The sequence below is a fragment of the Anoplolepis gracilipes genome, chromosome 9 (genome assembly GCF_047496725.1).
Source record: "Anoplolepis gracilipes chromosome 9, ASM4749672v1, whole genome shotgun sequence".
NCBI classification, from domain to species: Eukaryota; Metazoa; Arthropoda; class Insecta; order Hymenoptera; family Formicidae; genus Anoplolepis; species Anoplolepis gracilipes.
The window spans coordinates 2,589,839-2,612,693 of record NC_132978.1 but is presented as its reverse complement, the minus strand read 5'-3'; the positions used below and the strand labels follow the sequence as shown (position 1 = coordinate 2,612,693).

Below are 22,855 nucleotides of genomic sequence, written 5' to 3'. Positions count from 1 at the left end.
CGTCGCTTATTCTGCCATGCAATATAGCAAGTATATTACATATTTCTGTGCCCAATTTAAAACTGTAAGAAGTAACTCTCAGAGTAAGATAAATTCTTATCAATTTTTTAAAAATGATTTTTTTAAAATTAAAATATTAACGATAATTATTTTATTTTACTGGACTACGATGCCGAGAAATGAAAAATAATTTCAAGCTCTTTCAATCCGAATCTTGCAAACACACTACGTTTTAAATAGTAAGATAGTTTTCAACTATAACATCTGTAGAATACTCGTCGATATCGAGTAGTCGTAATGGAGTATCCACCTTCATGGAATCGACGGCGTCTGCCGAAACGAAAACGTCTTCCGCGTCGCACGGGATGGATCAAATATCGGAAACCACAACTTCGTACGAGACTGCAATCACCGGTGGTGCAGCAACAAATCCGAATGTCGAGAAGGGAACTGCCAAAGTCACTCTCAGCTCCGATGCTGGCAAACCAGTGTTTATCAAGACAATAGAGGGATGCAGTGTAGAACGTAAGTATGCGATGTCGAAACTTTACTCAGACATGTCACATGTAACTAATACCGGATGTATTATACCAAAAATATCTGTCTAAAAGTGCCTAAGAAACGGCTAAAAAAAGATACTGATTATTTTATTTTTAAAATTATGAGCAAAATATAAGAATTAAAAAAAGAAAACAACGCTGTTAAAAATTAATTTTTTCATTAAAAAAATATAAGAAATAAAACAATAAAAAAAATTTATAATATAATAAAGTACGTGACATATCTTTGTACAAGATATGTAGATAAAAACATTTATATTTGTGGATAATAATCTCTACACTAATCGCATGTTGTATTTATATAATATTATAATATTATATAATATTATATTAGATATAGTATTATTTAAATAAATTCTACATATGGAATTATATTTTGAATAATCTAACCGATTGACAGGAGATTTTTTTCAACAAATTTATTCTTATATTATTATTAGACTTAAAAAAAATTGATGTTATAAATTTTCTACAAATAATTGCAAAAAACAAATTCATATACTCAATCACAAGACATATGATACATTTTACTGTTCTAGCGAAGCGACCAAAAAAGGCATTAATACACGCTATAGGTAAAGTGATGTACTTTGTTTAGTTTATCAGCGTTTACTTTTCTGCATTTCTTTATATGTCTCTTTAAAACATTTCTTCTTTAGCTGAGTCAATTATGCTTTTAATATTGTTATGCTGGTTAAAGATGCTTCGCCGCTAAATGTTCGCTATATATACTATATGTCTACAGTAAACATTTATATTTCACTACACTCACAAGTTACTCTGACGTCAATCTTATACACAATCACACTCTGACATATTTTTATATTATGTCATTATATTACTTTTATACAGGGTGTCTACTCTTGTAAAAAAATTCTCTAAACATTCCCTGATTTTCCAGTATTTTTTAAACATTTCAAGTAAAGAGAATATTTTCAAGATTTTTAAATACAATTTTCCTTAAAATAAATTTTTTTATTACATACGTTTTTCGCGAGCCAGTGTTTTAATAACAGGCACTATTTGTTTAAGCTAAGAACTGTAGAGCTATTAAAAATAAAGTCAAAACTCTTAACTGATTAATTAATTTCCATGAAGTAACTTCGCACACAATTGAAATATACTATGCGATAATAGAGATAAAAAATTAATTTCACGAATAATACGTAATAAATACTCGAATAATACGTAATAAATTACGTAGGTAATAAAGTATCTGATTGTCCCATGCCTTCCCTGTCCTGCTCATTTTCTCCTAATTTTCTTTGTTGATGCATCTTCAAAAGTACTCACAAAACACTCGCGACATTTTGTACGACACTCCCGATTTCGATCAATATATGTATTACGTTTATTGATACACAAGTATCTTTCTGATTACGAATCGCTACATGAATAATAACAAAATCACCGCGTACAATGCATTATATACATACAAAAAATTCGGTGTGTATTTTTTCGAGGATTAATAAATATGTATATGTAATAAAACGAACTTTCGTCTTTGAATTCATTCCGACACTTTGGAAATTGCCCGTAAAGTTTTCCATGTTTTTTCAGGGAGTAGACACCTTGTTTTATTATTATTGAAAGTTTGTATTAGTCTATGGATTAGTAGTTACATTATAGTTTTAACTTACACTTAGAGAGTATTTCAGCACGCTTTAGAAAGTACTTCTTCAATTATCTCTCTCAGATAATAAAATATCAAGCATAAGATATTCCATTACAAACATATATCTATATGTATGTTATTTTGTATCTCTCTTAGTGAACCAAATATTTTGTCATATTAAAGTCAATCATTGAGATAACATCTTCCTTCAATATATATTTTAAATTTTATTTTCTACATTATACATTTCATGAATCACATGTTATGTTATTCCAGTCATACTCGACATATATAACCAGATAATAGATAGATCATCGAGCTGAGCAGATATATTGATATTAAATGCATTCTGGAATTTTTATTTTTTTCTATTGAAAAGAATTGTCTTTAAAAAACAATATAGGACATTATTCACATTTGGAATATTTTGGACATCGGCCAGTTGTATCTATTCTGAATTGATGGATTCGCTTCTCACATCTTCATATTCTTCTCGGAATTTTATGACCTATTATTGCTTTACGTTGATTCAAGTGATCTTTTTACAGCTGGAGAAGTTGCCACTTTCGAGTGCACGATGTTAACCACCGACCCGACCGTCAGAATGCAATGGCTGAAAGATAACAAACCAATGGAGGATAAACTGGCCGATCGCGTCGTCACTACGATGTCCGACACCTTGTGCAAGCTAGAGATCCAGAATGTTCATGAGTCAGATTCCGGTATATATATTGCACGTGCTCTGAATGCAAACGGCGAGGCAACATGCACTGCTCAACTAGTAGTTCAACAGTGTAAGTTATAATTTATAATTTTTATAAAAAAGAATTAAAAAAAAAGAAACTTGGAAATTAAAATTAGGATGTCTTTTTAGATCTTTTTGTAAAATTTTAAATGTTTTAATTTCCCTGTTTACATTAAAATAAATATAAAAATGTTTGTCAAAACAATCTTTTTTTCGTTTCTAATGTAAAATATTGCAGTGAGTGAGGAAGAAAAAAAGGCAAGAGCAGAAGCAAATGCGCCTATATTCTTGGTGCGTTTAAAGGACACTGAACTTCTTGAGAATACCTATCTACGCTTCATGATCAAGGTCAAGGGAGACCCCAATCCAGTAATAAAGTTGTAAGTTTAAATTTAATTAAAGAAATAGATAAAATTTATACATGTATTTTCTGAAATTAAAAACTAACAAAAAATATTTTTTATACCAAAGGAAAAGAGTTACAATATATTTATAAATTATTTCATAATCTATTCACATTAGATAACATTGAAGAAAAGTTTCGCTATTGAACAATTTTTTTCAACTATACATATAATATACAAATTTGGAAAATGTCAATAGATATGTTCAAAAAATAAAAACATCTGAGATATTCATTATTTTGCATTGTTTCCAAAATTTAACTTATCTGGAACAAAAATTGATAAATATACATTTTTTAGCTTCAAGGATGGCGTCTTGATCGACGCACAAAACGAACGCGTAAAGATTATACGGGACAACGCTGAGAAAGGATTTTATGAACTGGTGATTGCCGACGTTCAGAAACAAGACGCTGGAAAATATTCGTGCTCAGCTATGAATCGTTATGGCGAAGCTACATGCGAGGGAGTGGTGACGGTGACAGATGTAAAGCCACTGTTCCTGGGACTTCCTGAAGGTCTTCTTGAGCTCGGAACCGAACCACGATTCCATTGGTCGCGCGACGGACAACCGTATGATCCTGAAGACAGATTTAAGGTTCTCTTCAAAGATAATGAAGATACTCTGGCACTGGTATTCCAGCATGTAAAACCCGAGGACGCCGGTCTTTATACATGCGTAGCGCAAACTAGCACAGGTAAACTGCAACTATTATTTAAGAGAATTGTAGTGATTTAAATGTTTTAATAAATTCCTTATTTATTTTTCTGTTGTGCATGAATAATTTGGAAAGAGAATCATTTAAAATTTCTTATAAATAAAGTTAGCATAGTAAAAAAGCATTTGTAAAATATTATTTTACATTTTTATCATACAAAATGTGATAAATTGTTTAAAAAATATTTAATAAGATGTTCTTTTGAGGTAAAAATACTTTTTTGTGTTTTTAATATGTATATAATCTAAAAATGCTATATCAAGATGTATTAATTTATAATTCTCGAATATGCAGGGAATATTAGTTGCAGTGCGGAATTGACGGTGCAGGGTGCGGTGAATCAATTGCTGAAGGATCCGGAAAAACCAAAATTGCAAACGGAATCGAAGCTATCGGAAGTAAACATTGGTGGTTCCGCGATGTTAGATTTGCAGGTGAAGGGTTATCCTAAGCCAGACATCAAGTGGACCAAAGACGGTCAGGAGATTGTGGCTGGCGGAAGAATCAAGTACCTCTGGGAGGACGAGGAATCTCTCTCGTTGGTGATTAAACAAGTCACCGCCAAAGATGCCGGCGTTTATACTATTACAGCGAAGAATGATCTCGGCGAAGACAGCACGCAGATAGAGCTGATCGTCAAGTCCGCACCGAAGGTCACGAAAAAACAGTCCGACATGATGATTATGATTGAAGACACGGGCACGATGATCGTGCAAGTGGAAGCTACCCCAGCGCCGGAAGTTACATGGTACAAAGACGGTCAGCTGATCGAAGAAAGCGATCGTATCAAGATTGTCAAGGAGAATAACGACACGTACAAACTGGTGATCAAGAATGCAAAACTGACCGACGCAGGCTCGTATTCGATTGTCGCGCGAAATGAGGTCAATCAAACGACCGAGATCTGGAGAGTCGGCATCAAATGTCCGCCGAAAATTAAGAAGAGACTCGGCGAGCCGCGAGTGATCAACGAGGGAGACACGTTGAATCTCTTAATCGAAGTGGACTCCGAAGGCGAGACGACGGTGAACTGGTATAAGGATAACCAGCTTCTAACCGCGAGCGATCGCGTAAAGATGACGAAAAACGGAAACAATTATATACTTACAGTTAGCGGTGCAAAAGTGGAAGACGGTGCGGTTTACAAGGCCGAAGTGGTGAACAAGCACGGAACCATTTCGGATGATACGAGAATCAGAGTACGTTGCTTGATTTTTTCATTGGAATTGCATTTTAAAATTATCTTTTAAATTTCTATTCAAGAATAAATTTTTGAAATCAATTAAAAAATAATTTACTCATTTTAATTACTTAATTCAAATGTTCATAAAAAAATGTTCGCAGGTACGTGGCATACCGCAATTCAAGACGAAACTGTGCGATATCAGTGCAAATGAGGGCGAGCTGAACATCGAGTTCGTCGTGGAAGTCGAAGGCTTTCCAAAGCCGAGCGTGCACTGGTTCCTGGGCGATGTCGAAATCACGGAGAAACGAACAGAATACACTCGCGTAGAGGAGGGTGATAATTACAAACTTATCATGAAAGAGGTGAAGTCTGAGCTGAAGGGCAATTATACCTGCAAGGTGCAGAACGAGTATGGCGAGAACTCGAGTAGTTCCAACTTGACGGTAAACACTCGACCAAAGCTGTTGAAGAAGCTGGAAGACCAGAGATTGAAGGAAGGCGAGACGCTTACATTGAAGTTTGAGGTATCCGGTACGCCGGATCCAAAAGTCAAGTGGTACAAGGACGGAGAAGAGGTGACGGCGGACGCCAGGATTAAGATCACTAGAGATAGTCAGCGGAATGAGAGCTACGATTTAACGGTGACACTCCTAAAAGGCAGCGATGGCGGCTTGTACGAAGTGCGGGCGGAGAACGACCTGGGTTACGTTATTAGCAAGAGCAAGGTTATCGTGTTGAGTAAGTATCTTTGTCTTTTCGTTTTTTTTTTCAAATCTAACCCTGGAACTCGATTCTGTCTGATGCGAGCTAAATTCGATTATAAAATTAATAATGCAAGTTATGTTATCTATCTGTAAAATAATAATAAAGTATAGTAAATTAATATAATATATTAATGTACAATATAATTATATTATACGTATACAATTTAAAATATTAAATCGCAATTATGTGATAATTTTATAAATATTTATTTTCGTGTGAAGTCACGTTTAATCTGACATAATCGAGTTCTAGAGTTAAAAATTCGGAGATAATTTTGACAGAATTGAGGAAATCCGAGGATGGCTGAAATCGTGAAATTTGCCAGAACGGAGTAGTCAGCAATAAACAGTGTATATTTCTAATTTTTGAGAAATTGCAACGATAAAAGTCGTCATGTTTCGACAACGTTCAGTAAGTACTGGATGCACAAACGAAACAATTTCTTTTTTCGTTTTATTTTCTATTTCCCAGCGTGACACTCTGGGAATTTTTTGACGACCTTTAATGACGAGGTTCCATCGAGATTTATTTTTCTCATAGTTTTTCTAGTTGTTTAAATATGTGTGTGTAAAAAAGATTTTCTCCTGATTTCCTGAAACCAAAAGAGAGAACACCACTCTTTCAACGCGTCACATAATCGACGTTGACGCAGAACGTGTCCGCTGTTTTTCTTTCTTTCTTACTTCGATCCATTTTACGTTTATGTTGCTTCGGAAATTTTCCCAATTTTTTTATCTAAATGTCATAAGTGCTGACATATCGCATTTTGAAACATATCACGATAAAGATTCGAAAGAATGTACTTCCGTAGCTAAAACGGAAGATGAGAAGGTCGAAAAGGTAGAACTTCCAAAAGAGAAGGCCGAGAAGACGACGATGGAAGAAACGCGAACGAAGAAATTAGTGCAGGAACAATTGTCGGAGCAAACGACTCTGCGCGCTGAAGAATCGGAATTGGGAGGTAAATCATGCGCGTCAATTTGAATAATTAGCTAAATTATAATATATCAGAATGAAATAAAGTGACTTTGCTTCGTTTGGAATATAACGAATCACAAAGATGCTTTGACAATTAAAACACCAACTCGTGATTTGTATATCGCACGCATCGACAAGAATTTTATTAGAAGACACTTTAATTCTAAAATCAATTTTTTCTTAATAATTTTTGCATGCTAGAGCCAAATTATGTTTTGTAACATCTATATTTAAAAAAATTTTTTAATTTTCATTTTTTACATTTGATTTATTACAAAACTAATTGTAAGCATCTTGTTAGAGTTAATAATATGCACAATTCAACAAAAAAAATCACTCTTTTTAACACAAGAAAGGGAAATTATCATTTTCCGTAGTTTGTAATACTCAATAAATTAAAAGAAAGTCAGATAGAGTATTCTCACAAATGCTTGTAAATTTCTCAAAATCTTGGCAGACTAATTACAAGATTGGAATCGTTTCCATGTTAAAGAAATTGCGGGAAATAATTATTCTCTTCTTTGTAATTTTTTTTTAATATTTATAAAATCGCACAAAGCGATTTTAGAAAATTAGACAGACTTGTGTGACGCATCGTATGTCATAATTTATCATACTTATCACTTACTTATCTTTAACGACTGATATTGACAAGGTATTTGATTAAGAGTCGTTTGGCGGTAGTTTTGTAGCACGACAATATTTGTGATAAATTTAGGTCGCGTCAAACTGGAGAAACAAAACATCCAAGTAATTCAAGGGGACAATGAAACAATCACAATCTCCGTGGCCTCTACAACATCACACGAAGCTATACTCACAGGTAATCTCATCACATTAAAAAACTTACATCATCATTCACCATTCAGCCAACATAAAAGTCGAAAAGACTTCTTCTAGAATTCTGCAATGTCTTTTAGACGTTTCTGTTGTCTGGATATCTTAAACTAACAATTATACAAACAAACAGGGTACACGAAACCGTAATGTCTGTTTCTTGAAAACTAAACATGCTCAAAGATCATTTTATTTTAAAATTCTTGTCATCGTTTACTTTCATAGTAAATTCAAGCGATAAACATGTAATTTATAAAAAGGAAAATTATTTCTAAAAATATGGAAGAAATACACGCGATTATATGCGAGCGATAGTAGTCGAAGGTATTAGGTCAGACCATTCACAGGTCCCGATGAAAGTCATACGATCAGCAAGATGACGGCGACCAAAGTCGAGTGTCGGGAATTTGGTATTGAATCGAGACCACGTGTCGAAGAAATCGCTTCTTATGCTTACACTGTGCAAGAGGAGGACTCGAAACCACCGAACGGCGTGCTGATCGAGGAGTTTTCAGAGACCGAAGAGAAAAGATCGGACTTCGGTTTTAATCGTGGAGTCACGATTGTCTCTGTTTCCGACGACGAGTCGACCTTGAAGGCTTTGTCACGAGACGTTAGCACGGAGGATGTGCAATCGGCCGATCAGTTTCCGGACGATCAGAAAACAAGCGGCATCGTCGACGATTTTTACTTTAACGAAACACCAGAAGATGAGAGAACTTTGGAGGACTTTAGATCGCATAGAATCTCTAAAATCACGGAGACCATCCTTGAAGAACGGTCATCCGAAGAGCCGTCATTGACGAAAGTTCTTTCGAATCAAACTTTACGGCAGGAAAGTTTGGAGATAAACTTATCTGCCCAGAGTCCAACAATCAGCGAGTTGAGTCCAGCAAAGAGAATCGCGGAGACAACTCTGGATCAACCAAACTCTGCCGTTGAATTGTCGAAGGAGACTGCGATGTTTGAGGAGACAAAAGTCTCAACGTTGTCGAGCGAAACTCCATCGAGTTCTCAGAGAGGACAGCTCGACAATGACGAGGAGATTGATGAGGAGATGAAGAATCTTCTAGCTCGTGTTAAACGACAACGTAGCGTGCTAGACGAAATCCTCGATAAAGAGTCGGGCAGAGAGTCAGGTATGACTGCGAGGGATGCCATCAGTTTCAGTAGCTAATTCTAATCTTTCAGCACTATAAGTCATCGAAATATCGTCAGATCTATCTACGATTTTCAAATCTATTCTTTTGCCTCTTTCTTTCTCGCATGTTGTCACTTTCACAATTTCATCGTATTTCGGTAACAATTCGCATGCTCGCATGGAAACATAAAACAATTATGGAGAGTTTATTAATAAGAATTCATAAGATTGCATCAGTATTTTTAGAAATTTTATCTGTCTCTTTTCTTGATATTTGTAATATTAATATATTGATACATGTAGATTTTATTTAAAAAATGTAATTAATTATAATAATAATTATACACGTTTTACTAAATATGTTATTTATGCTTCCATGCACAACATCACTATCTGTGCAATATCACTATCTGCTTTGTAGCTTTATGTTATTTACTTATAGCACCATACTACTCTTCGTCATTCAAAAAAATATGTATAACAAGGTAAGATTATGGCTTTTGTTCTACAAAAAGTGTTGATCCATTTTATAATCTTCACTATGCGGTTTGCTGAGCACCTGCTTAACCATATGCTTTTAGGTAAGTATATGTTTTTAAAAAACGTATATTATTTGATAGATATAATAAAGCACAGCTGATGATGGAGCTTAAATGCATCAACGAAGGATCAAATTATTTTTGTGAAATATTTTTTCAAAAAGAATGATAATTATTTCAATTTTTGTATACATAAACGATCATATTTAAGTAATGGGCAGTTTTAATAATATTCTTCCCTTAGTTGTTTTCAATTTTAAATATTTTAAATAATTTTAAATTAATAACATTTGAAAATTTAATTAGTACATGTATAAATAATACGAATAAAATAAATTCAAAACAAATGTATTTTATGTACATTATATCTTACTAAATTGTAAAATAATTTGCAATTGATTGCTGATGATGGAGCTTAAATGCATCAACGAAGGATCAAATTATTTTTGTGAAATATTTTTTCAAAAAGAATGATAATTATTTCAATTTTTGTATACATAAACGATCATATTTAAGTAATGGGCAGTTTTAATAATATTCTTCCCTTAGTTGTTTTCAATTTTAAATATTTTAAATAATTTTAAATTAATAACATTTGAAAATTTAATTAGTACATGTATAAATAATACGAATAAAATAAATTCAAAACAAATGTATTTTATGTACATTATATCTTACTAAATTGTAAAATAATTTGCAAAAGAAAGTAAGTGCATAACAATGTTCTTCGAGCTATGATGCATCCTAAGTGCTCTCAAGAATGCATAATAAAAAGAAAGGTTTGCGACTTATTCTTCATGTCTTATTCCTCGCAGCTCCACCTCACATCGTGAGTACAAATCTCACCGATCGAACGATCTTCGAGACACAAACTACGCTATTCGAGATAAACGCCACTGGTTTACCTAGACCAGACGAAAAGTGGCTGAAAGATGGCAAGCCTCTTCGAAGCGGGGAACGAGTGAGGATTACGACTGCCGGAGAGAAATATGAAGTGGAGCTCAGCAAAGCTACTCTCGAGGACGAAGGTGTCTATACGTGCATCTTGACGAACAAATTAGGCGAGGAAATTGTAGAGGGCTATTTGACAGTCGGCACTGTCAATGACCTCCGGAAACCGAGGTTCAGCGAGCCTCTCAAAGACGTCGATGTCGATCCTGAAACTGACGGCGAATTTAAAGCCGTCTTCACGGCCGACCCGGTTCCGGATATCACATGGTACATATGCATTGCGTGTATATGTAAAGAATATGTTTTTACAAACTCTATATATTTTATACATTAGAAAAAAATATTTTTTGAATGTAATGAAAGAGATATAAAATCTTTTAAAATATAATGAGAAAAATAATTACAAAAATATTACTTTTCTTTTTCATATTATTGTTATATTAATCTAAATCATTTCATTTTGGAAAATATGTATATATCTATGTATAAATAGAATACATTACTGACAAATATTATTTATAAAATAGTTGTATATAAATATCTGTTTTTCAGGTTTTGCAAAGGCAATGAAATTCCGCCTGATGATTCTAGACTTAAATGGACCATCATTAATGGTCCGGCGGCTGATAAGTTAACGGAAAGTAAAATTACATTAAAGGTACCAAAATGTACCAAAGAAGATACCGGAGAGTATACCTTGAAGTTAAAAAATAAGTGGGGTGAAGGCGAGTCAAGCGTAAGTAGTAGAGAGATTAATGCAAATTACACAAAATATTATTTAATAACGAAATTATGAGACAAAGATTTGTATTTCTTTAGGCATTTTTAAGTCTTCTATTGCAACCAGAAATTGAGAGCTTTAGAGACCACGCTGCGTCGGTTGACGAGCGAGTTGAATGGCAGGCTATTATCAAGGGAAATCCAAAACCTGAAATCGTATGGATGAAAGATGGTACGCAGTTGCAAAAGAACGAGCAGTATGATATGGTGGAAGACAAAAGAAACTGCAAATACAAGCTTATCATTAAAAAGCTCACTCTACAGGATAAGGGAACCTATACAGTTGTGGCAAAGAATTATCTGGGCGAAGTGAGTGCTCAAGCCACACTTACGCCTCACAGTAAGTACATAAAACTTTCGACAATAATATGTAATATGTAACATACGCAAAAAATACAGAAGGCTAAGAATCTTTGAAATATTGGTTTAGGTAATTAAATTTTGTTACAAGTTCAAAACGTAAAGATATTTGTATTTTCCACAGCCGAGGCTCCAACCTTCCTGAAAGAACTATCGAGGCTACAATGTAGCGATCGCGAAGACATCGAACTGAAGATCCGCGTGACGGGCATCCCAAGACCGACCGTCGAGTGGCTGAAGGACGGCGAGATCGTCAAAGAGGACGAACGTCACCAGGTGACGAGCCATGTGGACGGCATAGTAGACAGTACCTTCTCCATCAAAACTTTCTCAGCCGAGGATGCGGGCACGGTAACGTGCAAGGCAACTAATGTCGGCGGAAGCACGCAGACCAGTTGCAAGCTCTCCATGATGTTAACAGAACCTACGTTCGGTAAAGCTTTACCGAGATCAGCGGAGGTTGACGAGGGTGAACCTTTGGAGCTCAAGGCTAAGATAGACGGTAGTCCGATACCCAACATTGCTTGGTTCAAGGACGGCGAGAAGCTCACTCCAGACGATCACGTGAAGATCAGTACGTTACCAGATGGTACCACGAAGCTCACTATCGATGTAGTGAAACCTACCGATTGCGGCGCCTACAAGCTCATCGTTACGAATTCCAGCGGCGAGAATTCCTCGCTCTGCGCTGTCGCTGTCACGCGTGAGTAAATCTTATTTTTTTTCTTCGTAAAACCTTCGTTGTTTATAATAAGATCTAATTATTATTTAATACGAGATGCTCTTTGTAGCTGAACGAAGAAAACCATCATTCACTAAGCCATTGGAAGACACGAAGGCCGTGGTTGGACATCCGTTGAAGCTGGAAGCACAAGTCCTAGCTTTCCCGAATCCGCAGGTGCAATGGTTTAAGGACGGAATACCGTTGCGACATACAAAAGAGATGTATTTTATGAATGAACCAAATGGTCTTATTGGCTTGAGAATGGATTATGTACGTCCAGAGGATGCCGGCACCTATTCACTGATCGTCTCCAACGTACTTGGTGAAATCACGGGTACGGCCAAGGTCGAGGTAGAGGAAAGAGAGAAGAGACCAGAGTTTGTTGCGAGTCTTCAACCACAGACCGTTGTCGAAGGTTTCCCAGTAAAGATGGAAGTTAAAACTACAGGAAAACCGGCGCCTGAGCTTAAATGGCTACGAGATGACGAAGAAGTTAGTATAATATTTTTTATCACATTGATAAAATATTATTATAACTGTAGTAACATTTCTTCGAAATCAACTTTTATTAAAGTAACATTGGTGATGAATACTTTTAATTATACCTTCAGATTACTCCGGACAACAAACATATGAAGATCATCAGCCAACCGGACGGTAGACAAGCTCTAATTCTCGACAAGGCAACGCCGGAAGACATTGGTGTGTACCAGGTGATAGCCGGCAATACAGAAGGCACCGCGTCCTGCAAAGCCAAGCTAGATGTTGCTGGTAAAGTGAGACCGGATACACCGGAAGAGAAACCAGTGTTCACCAGTCCTATGCGCGACGTATCCGTTGAAGAGGGCCAGCCACTGGCGTTGGACGTGTCATTTGTCGGTAATCCGATTCCTGATGTGAGTTGGATCAAGGATGGCGAGCCGGTTGTGCCGTCGGAACGCGTTACGATGAGCTGCGACAGCAAGAAGGTTGGTCTGCAGATTGACCCGTGCGAGCCCAAGGATGCAGGCGTTTATGGCTGTCGGCTGAGTAATCCGCTAGGCGACGACACGACCAGCGCGAACGCTATCGTCCGCAAAGTGTACCAGTCGCCGAACTTTACGCAAAAGTTCACAGACCTGCAGCAGTTGCCTTCATACGACGCTAAATTCCCGGCACGCATCACTGGTATACCTCATCCAGAAGTGACATGGTATTTCAACGACAAACCGATTCTGCGGGATAATGACAAGTACAAGATCAAGCGTGATGGCGATGCCTGCTGTCTGTACGTGAAGGATTGCACATACGACGACTCGGGACGGTACAAATGTAAAGCGGTTAACAAGGGCGGTGAGGCGGAATGCGTGGCGAACCTGGCTGTTGTTGACAAGATGTAAGCTTTAGCGGAAGCAAATGTAGGAAAAGAAGGATAATTTTTTAATATTTTGAAATATATTAATATTTGTAATTTCAGCCAAAAAATGCAGAAAGTTGAACCGCCAGCGTTCTTGAAGAGAATCGGCGATTGTGAGGTTTACAGAGGCATGCCGGCAAAGTTCACCGCGTGCGTCACGGGTTATCCGGAACCTGATTTTGAATGGCATCGCAACGGTGACAGGCTCTGGCCCACTGATCGCATCAGGATGGACCAGGAAGGTAGCCTGTTGCGGCTCACGATAGCCAATGTGGACGAGCTAGACGCCGGGAAATATGTGCTGAAGATATTCAATCCTCACGGTGAAGATTCATGCAGCGCAGAAATGGTTTACGAATGTAAGTAAATTAATAATGAGATTTTCAGTGTAATGTTACGAAATAATTTTTTTAAATAAATAAATTTGTACATTTTGACATTTTCTAATATCAGCTTTAGAGCCACGCGCAAAGAAATCTCTCGCCGATCAATATACGGATTACGACAAGTACCAAAAGTCGGGGATTCCGCTACCGCTAGCGGACCGTCCGATCATCAGTCGTATGATGGACCGGCATCTTACTCTCTCATGGAAGCCGTCCATTCCGATCGGACCACGAGTGCCTGTAACCTACCTGATAGAGATGTGCGAGCTGCCGGACGGCGATTGGTTTACCGCACGTAGCGGCATTCGCAGCTGCGTGTGCGACATACGCAATCTTGAGCCGTTCCGCGACTACAAGTTCCGTATTCGAGTAGAGAACAAGTATGGTATAAGCGATCCGTCACCGTTCGCGCAAACTTACCGTGCCAAACTCGAGCCAGAGCCGCCCAAGTTCTTCCCTTATTTACCACCGGGTATCGACTTCCGCCCCGAAACCAGCCCCTATTTCCCGAAAGACTTCGACATCGAGCGACCGCCGCACGACGGCTACGCCCAGGCGCCTAGATTTCTGCGTCAAGAATACGACACGCAGTATGGCGTGAAGAATCATAACTGCAATCTCTTCTGGTTCGTCTACGGTTATCCTAAGCCGAAGATGACGTACTACTTCAATGATCAGCTAATCGAATCGGGTGGTCGTTATGATCAGAGTTACACCAGGAATGGTCAGGCAACTCTCTTCATCAATAGGATGCTCGAGAGGGACGAAGGCATCTACGAAGCCGTCGCTACGAACGAACACGGCGAAGCCAGGCAAAGAGTTATCCTGAAGATCGCCGAGTATCCTACATTTATCGAGAGACCCGACGAAACTATCGTGATGGTGAGAAGAACCGGTCAATTGACTGCTCGCGTAACTGGCGTACCTTATCCGGAACTTAAATGGTACAAGGACTGGAAGCCTATAGCTTCTTCTTCCAGGATCAGGGTTTGTTCTATTCATGCTTCTATTATTCTTGATTTCACTCTAAAAAGTATAATCTTATTATATTTTTAATGAAATAGATTCAATTTATTGAACCCGACACCACGACTCTCATTATCAACGAGGCCATCACCAAAGACGAGGGTCTCTACTCGATCAGCGCAGGTAACGTGGCCGGTTCGATATCCTGTTCAGTGATGCTGCACGTGGAGGAGAACGAGCACGAATACGGATACAGAACGTATCGAAAGAAGATGGACGTGAAACCACGCGACAAACCGTTCGGCGATTTATACGATCTAGGCGATGAGTTGGGTCGCGGCACTCAGGGCGTTACTTATCACGCAGTCGAACGGAGTACCGGAAGGAATTACGCATCTAAGATTATGCATGGGCGTGGTGATCTCAAGCCACTCATGTACAACGAGATGGAAACGATGAATAATCTGCATCATCGCAAATTGCTGCGACTGCACGACGCTTTCGAGACTAACGATTCGGTTACGCTCGTCATGGAACTGTATCCTTTATTATCATTTGCACATTTATTTTTCGTCTTGTATGTAGAATTAATGCAAATTATCATAATATAAAATAAATTATTATTTAAAGTTTTTTTAAGTTTATTTAAGTTTACTTTTCAATTCTTTAGTGATGACTATTTAATAGCTATTAGTTTTCAGTTATTTTATCATTGTTATTAATTTCATTGATAAAAAATATTTTAATTTTATATAATTCTATATAATAGTTTAATATACGTATATTATTCGAAATTATAAATTAATACGAAAATTATGTATAGCAGAGAATCCTTAATGATAATAATTTAGTGCGGCTGGTGGCGAATTGGTGGATACTCTCACGAGACAAGAATACTATACCGAGATAGATATCGCTCGTTACATACGTCAGATATTGTGGGGATTGGAATATATGCATCAAAATCATTACGCGCATCTTGGTCTAACGGTACATTATTGTTTAAAAATTGTCTTCTTCAAAAGAACACGAAACCTTCACGAATTAAAGATATAATAAATTTAGTTCTATTGTGATTAATATATTTTTAATTCAATTTCATTTTCTCTCGCTTTCTTTTTCATAGCTTGGCGATCTACTAATTTCGCACGCCAATGGAGATGATCTGAAAATTGGAGATTTCGGACTCGCTCGCAGAATTTCGCATACAAAGTTGATGACCTTGGCGTACGGAATGCCGGAATATGTTGCACCGGAAGTAACTAATAACGAGGGTGTCAGCTATCCCACAGATATGTGGTCCGTCGGTATAATTACTTATATCTTGCTGTCGGGCATTTCACCGTTCAGAGGTGCAAACGACAGAGAGACGTTGAAGAAGATCAGAGAAGGTAGATGGGACTTTGGCGATCGATGGAAGAACATCTCGAACGAAGCGCAAGACTTTGTACGTAGTTTACTGATGTACAATGTCGAAAAAAGACTGGACATCAAGGCCGCTTTGGCTCATCCATGGTTTAATTACATCGATAATTCACCGCCGGAACCTTATAGGATACCTTCTGAGAACTTGAAGAATTATTACAAACTTTATCGGTAAGTAAAGATTATCTAATCTTTTGAACTATAAAAACATAGCATTAATTTTGGCAAATATAATTTACGATTATCACAGATATAATACAGTGATTTCGTTTAATTAGGATGGAATTTAAAAAGAAAATGATTATATGATATTTATAAGACATATGCAATGAAAATAAGATCCACGAAATATATCTATATTAATATATGAAATTAATATGATTTATCATAATACACTTACTTAGAGGTTGAGTGTAAATGAGATATATTTTTTACAGCGATTGGTACAGTAATGCTTCGTGTCGTACGTGGTATCGCAGACGCAAACTAGAGACAGCCTTCGAGGATCCATCGCGAATGGTATATCCACCCGGACATAAATTCACACCTGAACCTAGCCTCGACAGGAGTCGTAGTCCGTTGAAGAAACGTTCGCCCAGGACATGGGAGAATCAAATACCATCCAGAGAACCGATCGATACGGAAATCGGGATTATCACGAATGAAAGCCAGTAAGAAGACATTGATAGACTAAACATCTGATTTGAATATTACAAATTTTGTATCTGTAAATAAAGAATATCAATATAGTTTATAGGAAAAGTATATTTGATTGACTCTACAAGAATTTAGTATTGTTTTTTTGGAATAAAGTTATAGAAATTTTATATATAACTTTTCCATCAGATTTCTAGGGTATAATACAATCTACCTTTATCTTTTAGTTATCAAAATGGTCCAGACACGTATCTTCTTCAGCTTCGAGATACCGACTTCCCTGTACGACTACGTGAATACATGAAAGTCGCGTGCAATCGCAGCCCTGGATTCTCGCGTTCCATTGCCGAAGATAACGGTTTTGACTGGAGGGTACTTGCAGTTTTAAAGAATACTCTGAAATAAATATACTAATTTAAAACTTAATTTTTTTTATTTCTTGCACAATACATCTATTACTTTACATTTTGTGAAATTATTTTTTTAATTTTTGGCTTCGTTTAGACACCCATTATACGAGAACGTCGTCGATTCACGGACGTTATGGACGAGGAGATCGACGACGAGAGGAGGGCACGTATCAATCGTTATGGAGCGGATACATTTACGCTTAGACGTCTGAAGAACGAATTAGGCACTCGATTGGATAGTTATGCCGAAGCCGAGGCGATAATCGAGTCAAAGAAGGAGGGTCAGCCTCCGTTTTTCCGTGAAAAACCGCAGATCTGTCCGATCGAAGAAGGAAAGCCGGCGCATCTTGTCTGTCTGGCAGTAGGAAATCCGAAACCATTGATACAGTGGTTTAAAAATGACATAGTCATCCAAGAGAACAACAGAATCAAAGTGACAGAAGACGCTGAAGGGAGATCCATACTCAGTTTTAATCCTACAAAGGAGCATGACATCGGAATATACAAGGTCGTGGCGAGGAATCCTATAGGACAAACAGTTGTCAGGACGAGAATGTTGCTGGCAACAGTACCTTTTGGTCCGGACTCTCCGGAGGTATAATAATTGAACGATTTTTTAAGATATGTGAAGTAAACGAAAAATTAATCTACAATGCAAATATGGTGATTTTCTCCATCTTTCTATCATCAAATATTATTTTCAACTTTTCAGGCTTCTGATGTTTCGGATACCGAAGTCCTTCTGCGATGGAAACAACCCAAGTACGATGGCAATTCGCCCGTGTTGTGCTACAACCTCCAGTACAAGGAAGGTGACTCGATCGCCTGGATAGACGTCGCTTCCAACATCGATCACGAGTTTTACTTGGTGCGTGACCTGAAGCAAGATACGAGCTACAACTTTCGCTTGGCGGCGCGCAATCGTATAGGCTGGAGCGAGAAGGGTATCCCATCGAAGCTGATTAAGACGCGACCACCAGGTTGCCCGAAGGTGCAGATCACACGAGCGATGAGGCATCTTCAAGAGTTGACCGAAGCCGGCCAGGAGATTATTCTAGAAGAAGACAAGCCGCACATAGATTACTCTGTAGAAGAACATCCAATCGAATGGTCGAACGAGACCACGCAACTATCCGCCAAATACAGCATCATCTCTGAGTTGTCACGCGGCCAGTACTCTACTGTAGCAAAGGGCGTGGATAAGAGCACGGATTGCGTAATCGTCGCCAAGATACTGGAACTGGACTTCGACACGGAAAAGCAGGTGAACCGGGAATACGAGGTACTGCGCTCGCTGCGACACGAGCGGATAGCCACGTTAGACGCGGCTTACAAGACACCTTCTGGTTCCCCGGTTGCGGTATTCATCATGGAGAAGCTTCAGGGCGCCGATATACTCACATACTTCTCTAGTCGACATGAGTACACGGAGAACTGCGTGGCAAATGCCATCACGCAGATCCTCGACGGTTTGCAATATTTGCACTGGCGTGGCTACTGCCACTTGGACATCCAGCCAGATAACATCGTTATGTCGACCGTGCGATCGGTACAGGTGAAGTTGGTCGACATGGGATCCGCTCACCGGGTCAGCCGACTGGGCACAACGGTACCTGAGCAACTGGGTCACCCGGAGTACAGATCGCCCGAGCTTTACAACGAAGAGCCGCTCTATCCGCAGACAGACATATGGATGGTCGGCGTGTTGACCTACGTGCTGCTCTCCGGGGTCTCTCCCTTCCGCGGCAAGGACGTGGATGAGACCAGACAGAATATATCCTTCGTCAGATACAGATTCGAACATCTTTACAAAGAACTCAGTCAGGAGGCAACCAGATTTCTTATGCAGGTCTTCAAACGTGCGCCAAGGTTGGTAGAGACGTTAAGGATCTTTGATCTTTTCTTTTCAGATTCTTATTTAGCTATATCTATCGCTAGATCCTGTTTATACCAACTGGTTGAAGTTTGAAACGTTGGAGCAATTTTTTTTAAAATAATTTGTTCCATTTCTCCTTTGGTACAGAAGAGCTTCGAGAGCCAAAAACAAAATAAAAAAAGAATCGATCCGACACGCCCTTCGGAAGAAAAATGGAACAAATTATTTTTTAAAAAATCGCTCCAGGAACGTTCCAAACTTCAACCAGCTTTTATACATTGTATCTGTGATTTGTACTTTCAATGTCAAACATACAGATCAATGTCGAATTCTTATCATACAACAAATCTAATTAATAACTCTTTTTGATATTATAATTAACTAGATAGAACTTTTAACAAAATTAACATAATTATTTATTTAGTTTTCATTGTATAACTTTATTGCAACTAGATAATTATATTTAATATAAAATGTAAACTTTATGTGTGTGTGTGTGTGTGTGTGTGAATAAATAATAAATAATAAATAATAAATTATATTAATTTTTTTTCAGTAAAAGACCGATGGCGGAGGAGTGTCACGAACATAGGTGGCTGTTGCCGACAGAATATATGATTAAGAAACGCGAAAGGGCTGTGTTCCTAGGCAACAGGTTGAAGGAATATAACGAGAAGTATCACGAAGAAAAGTCGAATTTAGCTTCTAAAAGTGGCAGCCTAACAAGCGAGAGTTTGTTAGGCTCGAAACAGAAGCTCATTAGATCGACCAGCATACAAGAAGAGCTACGGACCACGTTCTAACAGTGGACCTGCGATTTTTTATTTATATTTATGGACACATACTATACAAACACATTTCGTCTCGCGTTAATGTCCATTTCTCTGGACAGCGAGAAGAAATGATGAGAAACGCGAGGGATTCTCTCTTGTGTTTTCTCTTTTGTTATAATTTATTTGTTACAACTTGTAATTATATAACAAAGATATATATATCGTCGTCACGCGATCGTCGATGCTTCGTCGACGAATTTTGTCGGTGCTGAAATAAAACGATAAGTTTCTCAACCGTCCGTTAATTCGACGAGTATAACACAAATGAATTGTTGCCTATACTTTTTAATCAGTCCAAGTGCAAATCGAATTTTTTGAAAGTTAGCAAAAAATTTTGATTATGCCTTGTATGAAAATTATAAATAAATATTTGATGAAATTACTGCGCGCATTGATCTTGGGACCTTCTATACTCTAACATTTATTTAAGTACATTCGATGTTTTGAGTAAACATGTGTGACATCATCCTTATGTTTTCTTATGAAGAACATGTAAATTACAATGAGACTTGAGTATATTATTAAACACCCATTTTATTTACAAATGTTCCAATGGAACATTACATCTCACATTACATGTCTCATAGAGAGAGAAAACATTATTGTACATGTGATGCATTTTTATCGTCTTCATACATTTACAATTTCTGCATACATTATATATATATATGTATGTATGTATATATATATATATATATATATATATATATATATAGATTATAATTAATATATATGAATATAACTCCTCTCTATAACAATCCAAGAATGATATAAAATTCAAAGACCAGTAATCTCTTTCAGATAAAAGACTAGCAAGATATAAACCAAATTAAATCATGTGAATCTAAAGTATATTTGAGCAAACCCTTCACTCATTCACTATAAAGAGGCATGAAACCAATACGATGAACGTACATAATTAGTCTTGCTTTAAAATGTTACAATATAAATCATCTCTTTGCATATTGCATTACATAATCTTTAACTTTACTTCGAAAAGATTCTTTGTCCTTAATAAATAAATCTGCTGCCTCTCTATTTAAAGGATCGTCAAAATTTAAGAGATCCTATAAAAAACGAAATATAATTTAGCTGACGTATCTTCTTCGCTGCACTAAATGAAGTAAAAAATACTCATATACGTACAGTAAAGAGCGAATTTAAACCCCATACAACATCTTTTAGCTTGCGTGTTGGTGCCCATCCCAATCCGTCAATGCTACTTTGTCTTAAAATGGAAAGGCATACGTCACCATCCTCACTTATATTAGGATGCCATAATTTTGTTAAGCACTTTACCATTGGTGGCTAAGAAATGCACAATTTAAGATACAAAATTATTTATATTTAACACTATCATACCACACATAAAATTGTAACCTATAAAATTACCGCCATATTATATTCCTCTGTTATATAAATTTGGAAATAGAAACGACCACCGAGCCAATATCCTTCATCTGGTACAATTAACAGTATAAATTCATGTAGACAATGTGGATCTTTGAATGTGACTTGACAAGTTATTGGCAACGTTTGTTCCATTTCTTGTACCTAAGTGAAATAATCCATATGAATTGCATTAGTTAATATTAGCAAGAAATGCAAGAAATATCTTATATCTTGTTATAATAAATACCTCTTTGATCAATAATTTATCACGTATTGAAACTCGTCTATTGTTGTTCTTTGAATTTGTTATATCATTGTCCTTTTTCAGTTTTCCACGTAAAGTAATCATATTAAGCTGCTCTAAAAACTTTCAGTCACAGAAAGCAAAGTACTTTATATTATATTTCTTGTTTATATAATTAATATAAATACTGTCTTAAATTATGTTAAATAAATATCTTAAATTATGTTAAACAGAATACAGGACAAAACTTGTATTTATAATAAATAAACAAAAAAAATATCGCGAATTTATAATAGAAAAAAAAAAGTCTGAAGTGCTGAAAAATATAGCAGCAAATTGCGATAACATAATTTTTAATGAATCGTAAAAACTTGATACATATCATAATTGAATTAAAAGGACATTAGTATCAAAAACGCAATTATTGGCACTAGTTAAAAGTAATTTCTAGGTTAGAAAAACAGCACGTATAATATCCGATAATGAGATATACCTTTCGTTCGTCAATTTAAGAAGTTTCGTTTCTGTATCCCCTAAAACTCGTACGTTAAAGTGTCTGTAAAGGAGGCTTTCTCATTTCTATTTTTTTCAGAAAATTAATTTGCACGCACAATTATAAATCATCGACAAAATCACGAACGCTAAAATACAATTTTAACCACCGATTGAGTAACACAAAAGAGTTCTTACGCTGTTCTTACAGAGATTTGTATAGCAGCATCCCTCTCGCGACAAATCTTGTAACTAGAGGAGCCAACAGTCAGATGATAACAGGATAAATGCAGTCATTTACAGTGTCGATAATATTTCGAATATAATATATTTACAAACAAACAATAACTATCAAAGCTAGCTAATAAGAACACTACGCAGTTGAATGCGTCTTTAAAAATTAATTTTTTCCGCGAAAATTAAAATGTGCACAGGGCACATATTTTACTTGGTGCATATCATTTTTGAGAATTC

The 22,855-nt window shown here is 36.8% G+C and overlaps 2 protein-coding genes across 14 annotated transcripts in view; one reads left to right on the top strand and one right to left on the bottom strand.

Annotated features, from left to right (window-relative positions):
• The window catches only part of Obsc (Obscurin), a 48,326-nt gene extending 27,691 nt beyond the window's left edge, over positions 1–20,635 (top strand). For 9 of the 13 annotated variants that reach the window (XM_072898946.1, XM_072898950.1, XM_072898944.1 and 6 more), the window contains 26 exons: positions 271–525; positions 1,100–1,135; positions 2,724–2,969; positions 3,159–3,300; positions 3,625–4,022; positions 4,338–5,242; positions 5,388–5,967; positions 6,806–6,955; positions 7,691–7,795; positions 8,157–8,948; positions 10,305–10,707; positions 10,993–11,176; positions 11,260–11,560; positions 11,705–12,283; positions 12,372–12,796; positions 12,916–13,679; positions 13,761–14,059; positions 14,154–15,073; positions 15,151–15,590; positions 15,904–16,042; positions 16,179–16,648; positions 16,915–17,148; positions 17,362–17,506; positions 17,639–18,139; positions 18,257–19,413; positions 19,977–20,635. In XM_072898946.1, coding sequence (XP_072755047.1) covers positions 271–525; positions 1,100–1,135; positions 2,724–2,969; positions 3,159–3,300; positions 3,625–4,022; positions 4,338–5,242; positions 5,388–5,967; positions 6,806–6,955; positions 7,691–7,795; positions 8,157–8,948; positions 10,305–10,707; positions 10,993–11,176; positions 11,260–11,560; positions 11,705–12,283; positions 12,372–12,796; positions 12,916–13,679; positions 13,761–14,059; positions 14,154–15,073; positions 15,151–15,590; positions 15,904–16,042; positions 16,179–16,648; positions 16,915–17,148; positions 17,362–17,506; positions 17,639–18,139; positions 18,257–19,413; positions 19,977–20,223 — 10,817 coding nt within the window. In that variant the 3' untranslated portion in view covers positions 20,224–20,635. The remainder of the gene's footprint in view (positions 1–270; positions 526–1,099; positions 1,136–2,723; positions 2,970–3,158; positions 3,301–3,624; positions 4,023–4,337; positions 5,243–5,387; positions 5,968–6,805; positions 6,956–7,690; positions 7,796–8,156; positions 8,949–10,304; positions 10,708–10,992; positions 11,177–11,259; positions 11,561–11,704; positions 12,284–12,371; positions 12,797–12,915; positions 13,680–13,760; positions 14,060–14,153; positions 15,074–15,150; positions 15,591–15,903; positions 16,043–16,178; positions 16,649–16,914; positions 17,149–17,361; positions 17,507–17,638; positions 18,140–18,256; positions 19,414–19,976) is intronic. The other 4 variants (XM_072898938.1, XM_072898940.1, XM_072898942.1 and 1 more) reach the window with 4 other exon arrangements.
• Positions 20,636–20,963: 328 nt separating this feature from the next.
• On the bottom strand, positions 20,964–22,391 carry LOC140669277 (NEDD8-conjugating enzyme UBE2F). The gene is made up of 5 exons (XM_072898961.1): positions 22,383–22,391; positions 21,893–22,012; positions 21,646–21,807; positions 21,400–21,561; positions 20,964–21,320 (listed from the first exon to the last, which is right to left on the bottom strand). Exons 2-5 carry the CDS (start codon positions 21,992–21,994, stop codon positions 21,204–21,206), a joined length of 543 nt encoding a protein of 180 aa, XP_072755062.1. The 5' UTR covers positions 21,995–22,012; positions 22,383–22,391; the 3' UTR covers positions 20,964–21,203.
• Positions 22,392–22,855: the final 464 nt, after the last annotated feature.

Bases quoted from the DNA above. Each gene is read 5' to 3' on its own strand.
- LOC140669277 (XM_072898961.1), bottom strand. From the start codon at position 21,994: ATGATTACTTTACGTGGAAAACTGAAAAAGGACAATGATATAACAAAT. The intron at 21,562-21,645 runs GTAATTTTATAG...TGCATTTCTTAG, and splicing joins CAGAGGAATATAATATGGCG to CCACCAATGGTAAAGTGCTT. The intron at 21,321-21,399 runs GTACGTATATGA...CGTTTTTTATAG, and splicing joins GTTTAAATTCGCTCTTTACT to GATCTCTTAAATTTTGACGA.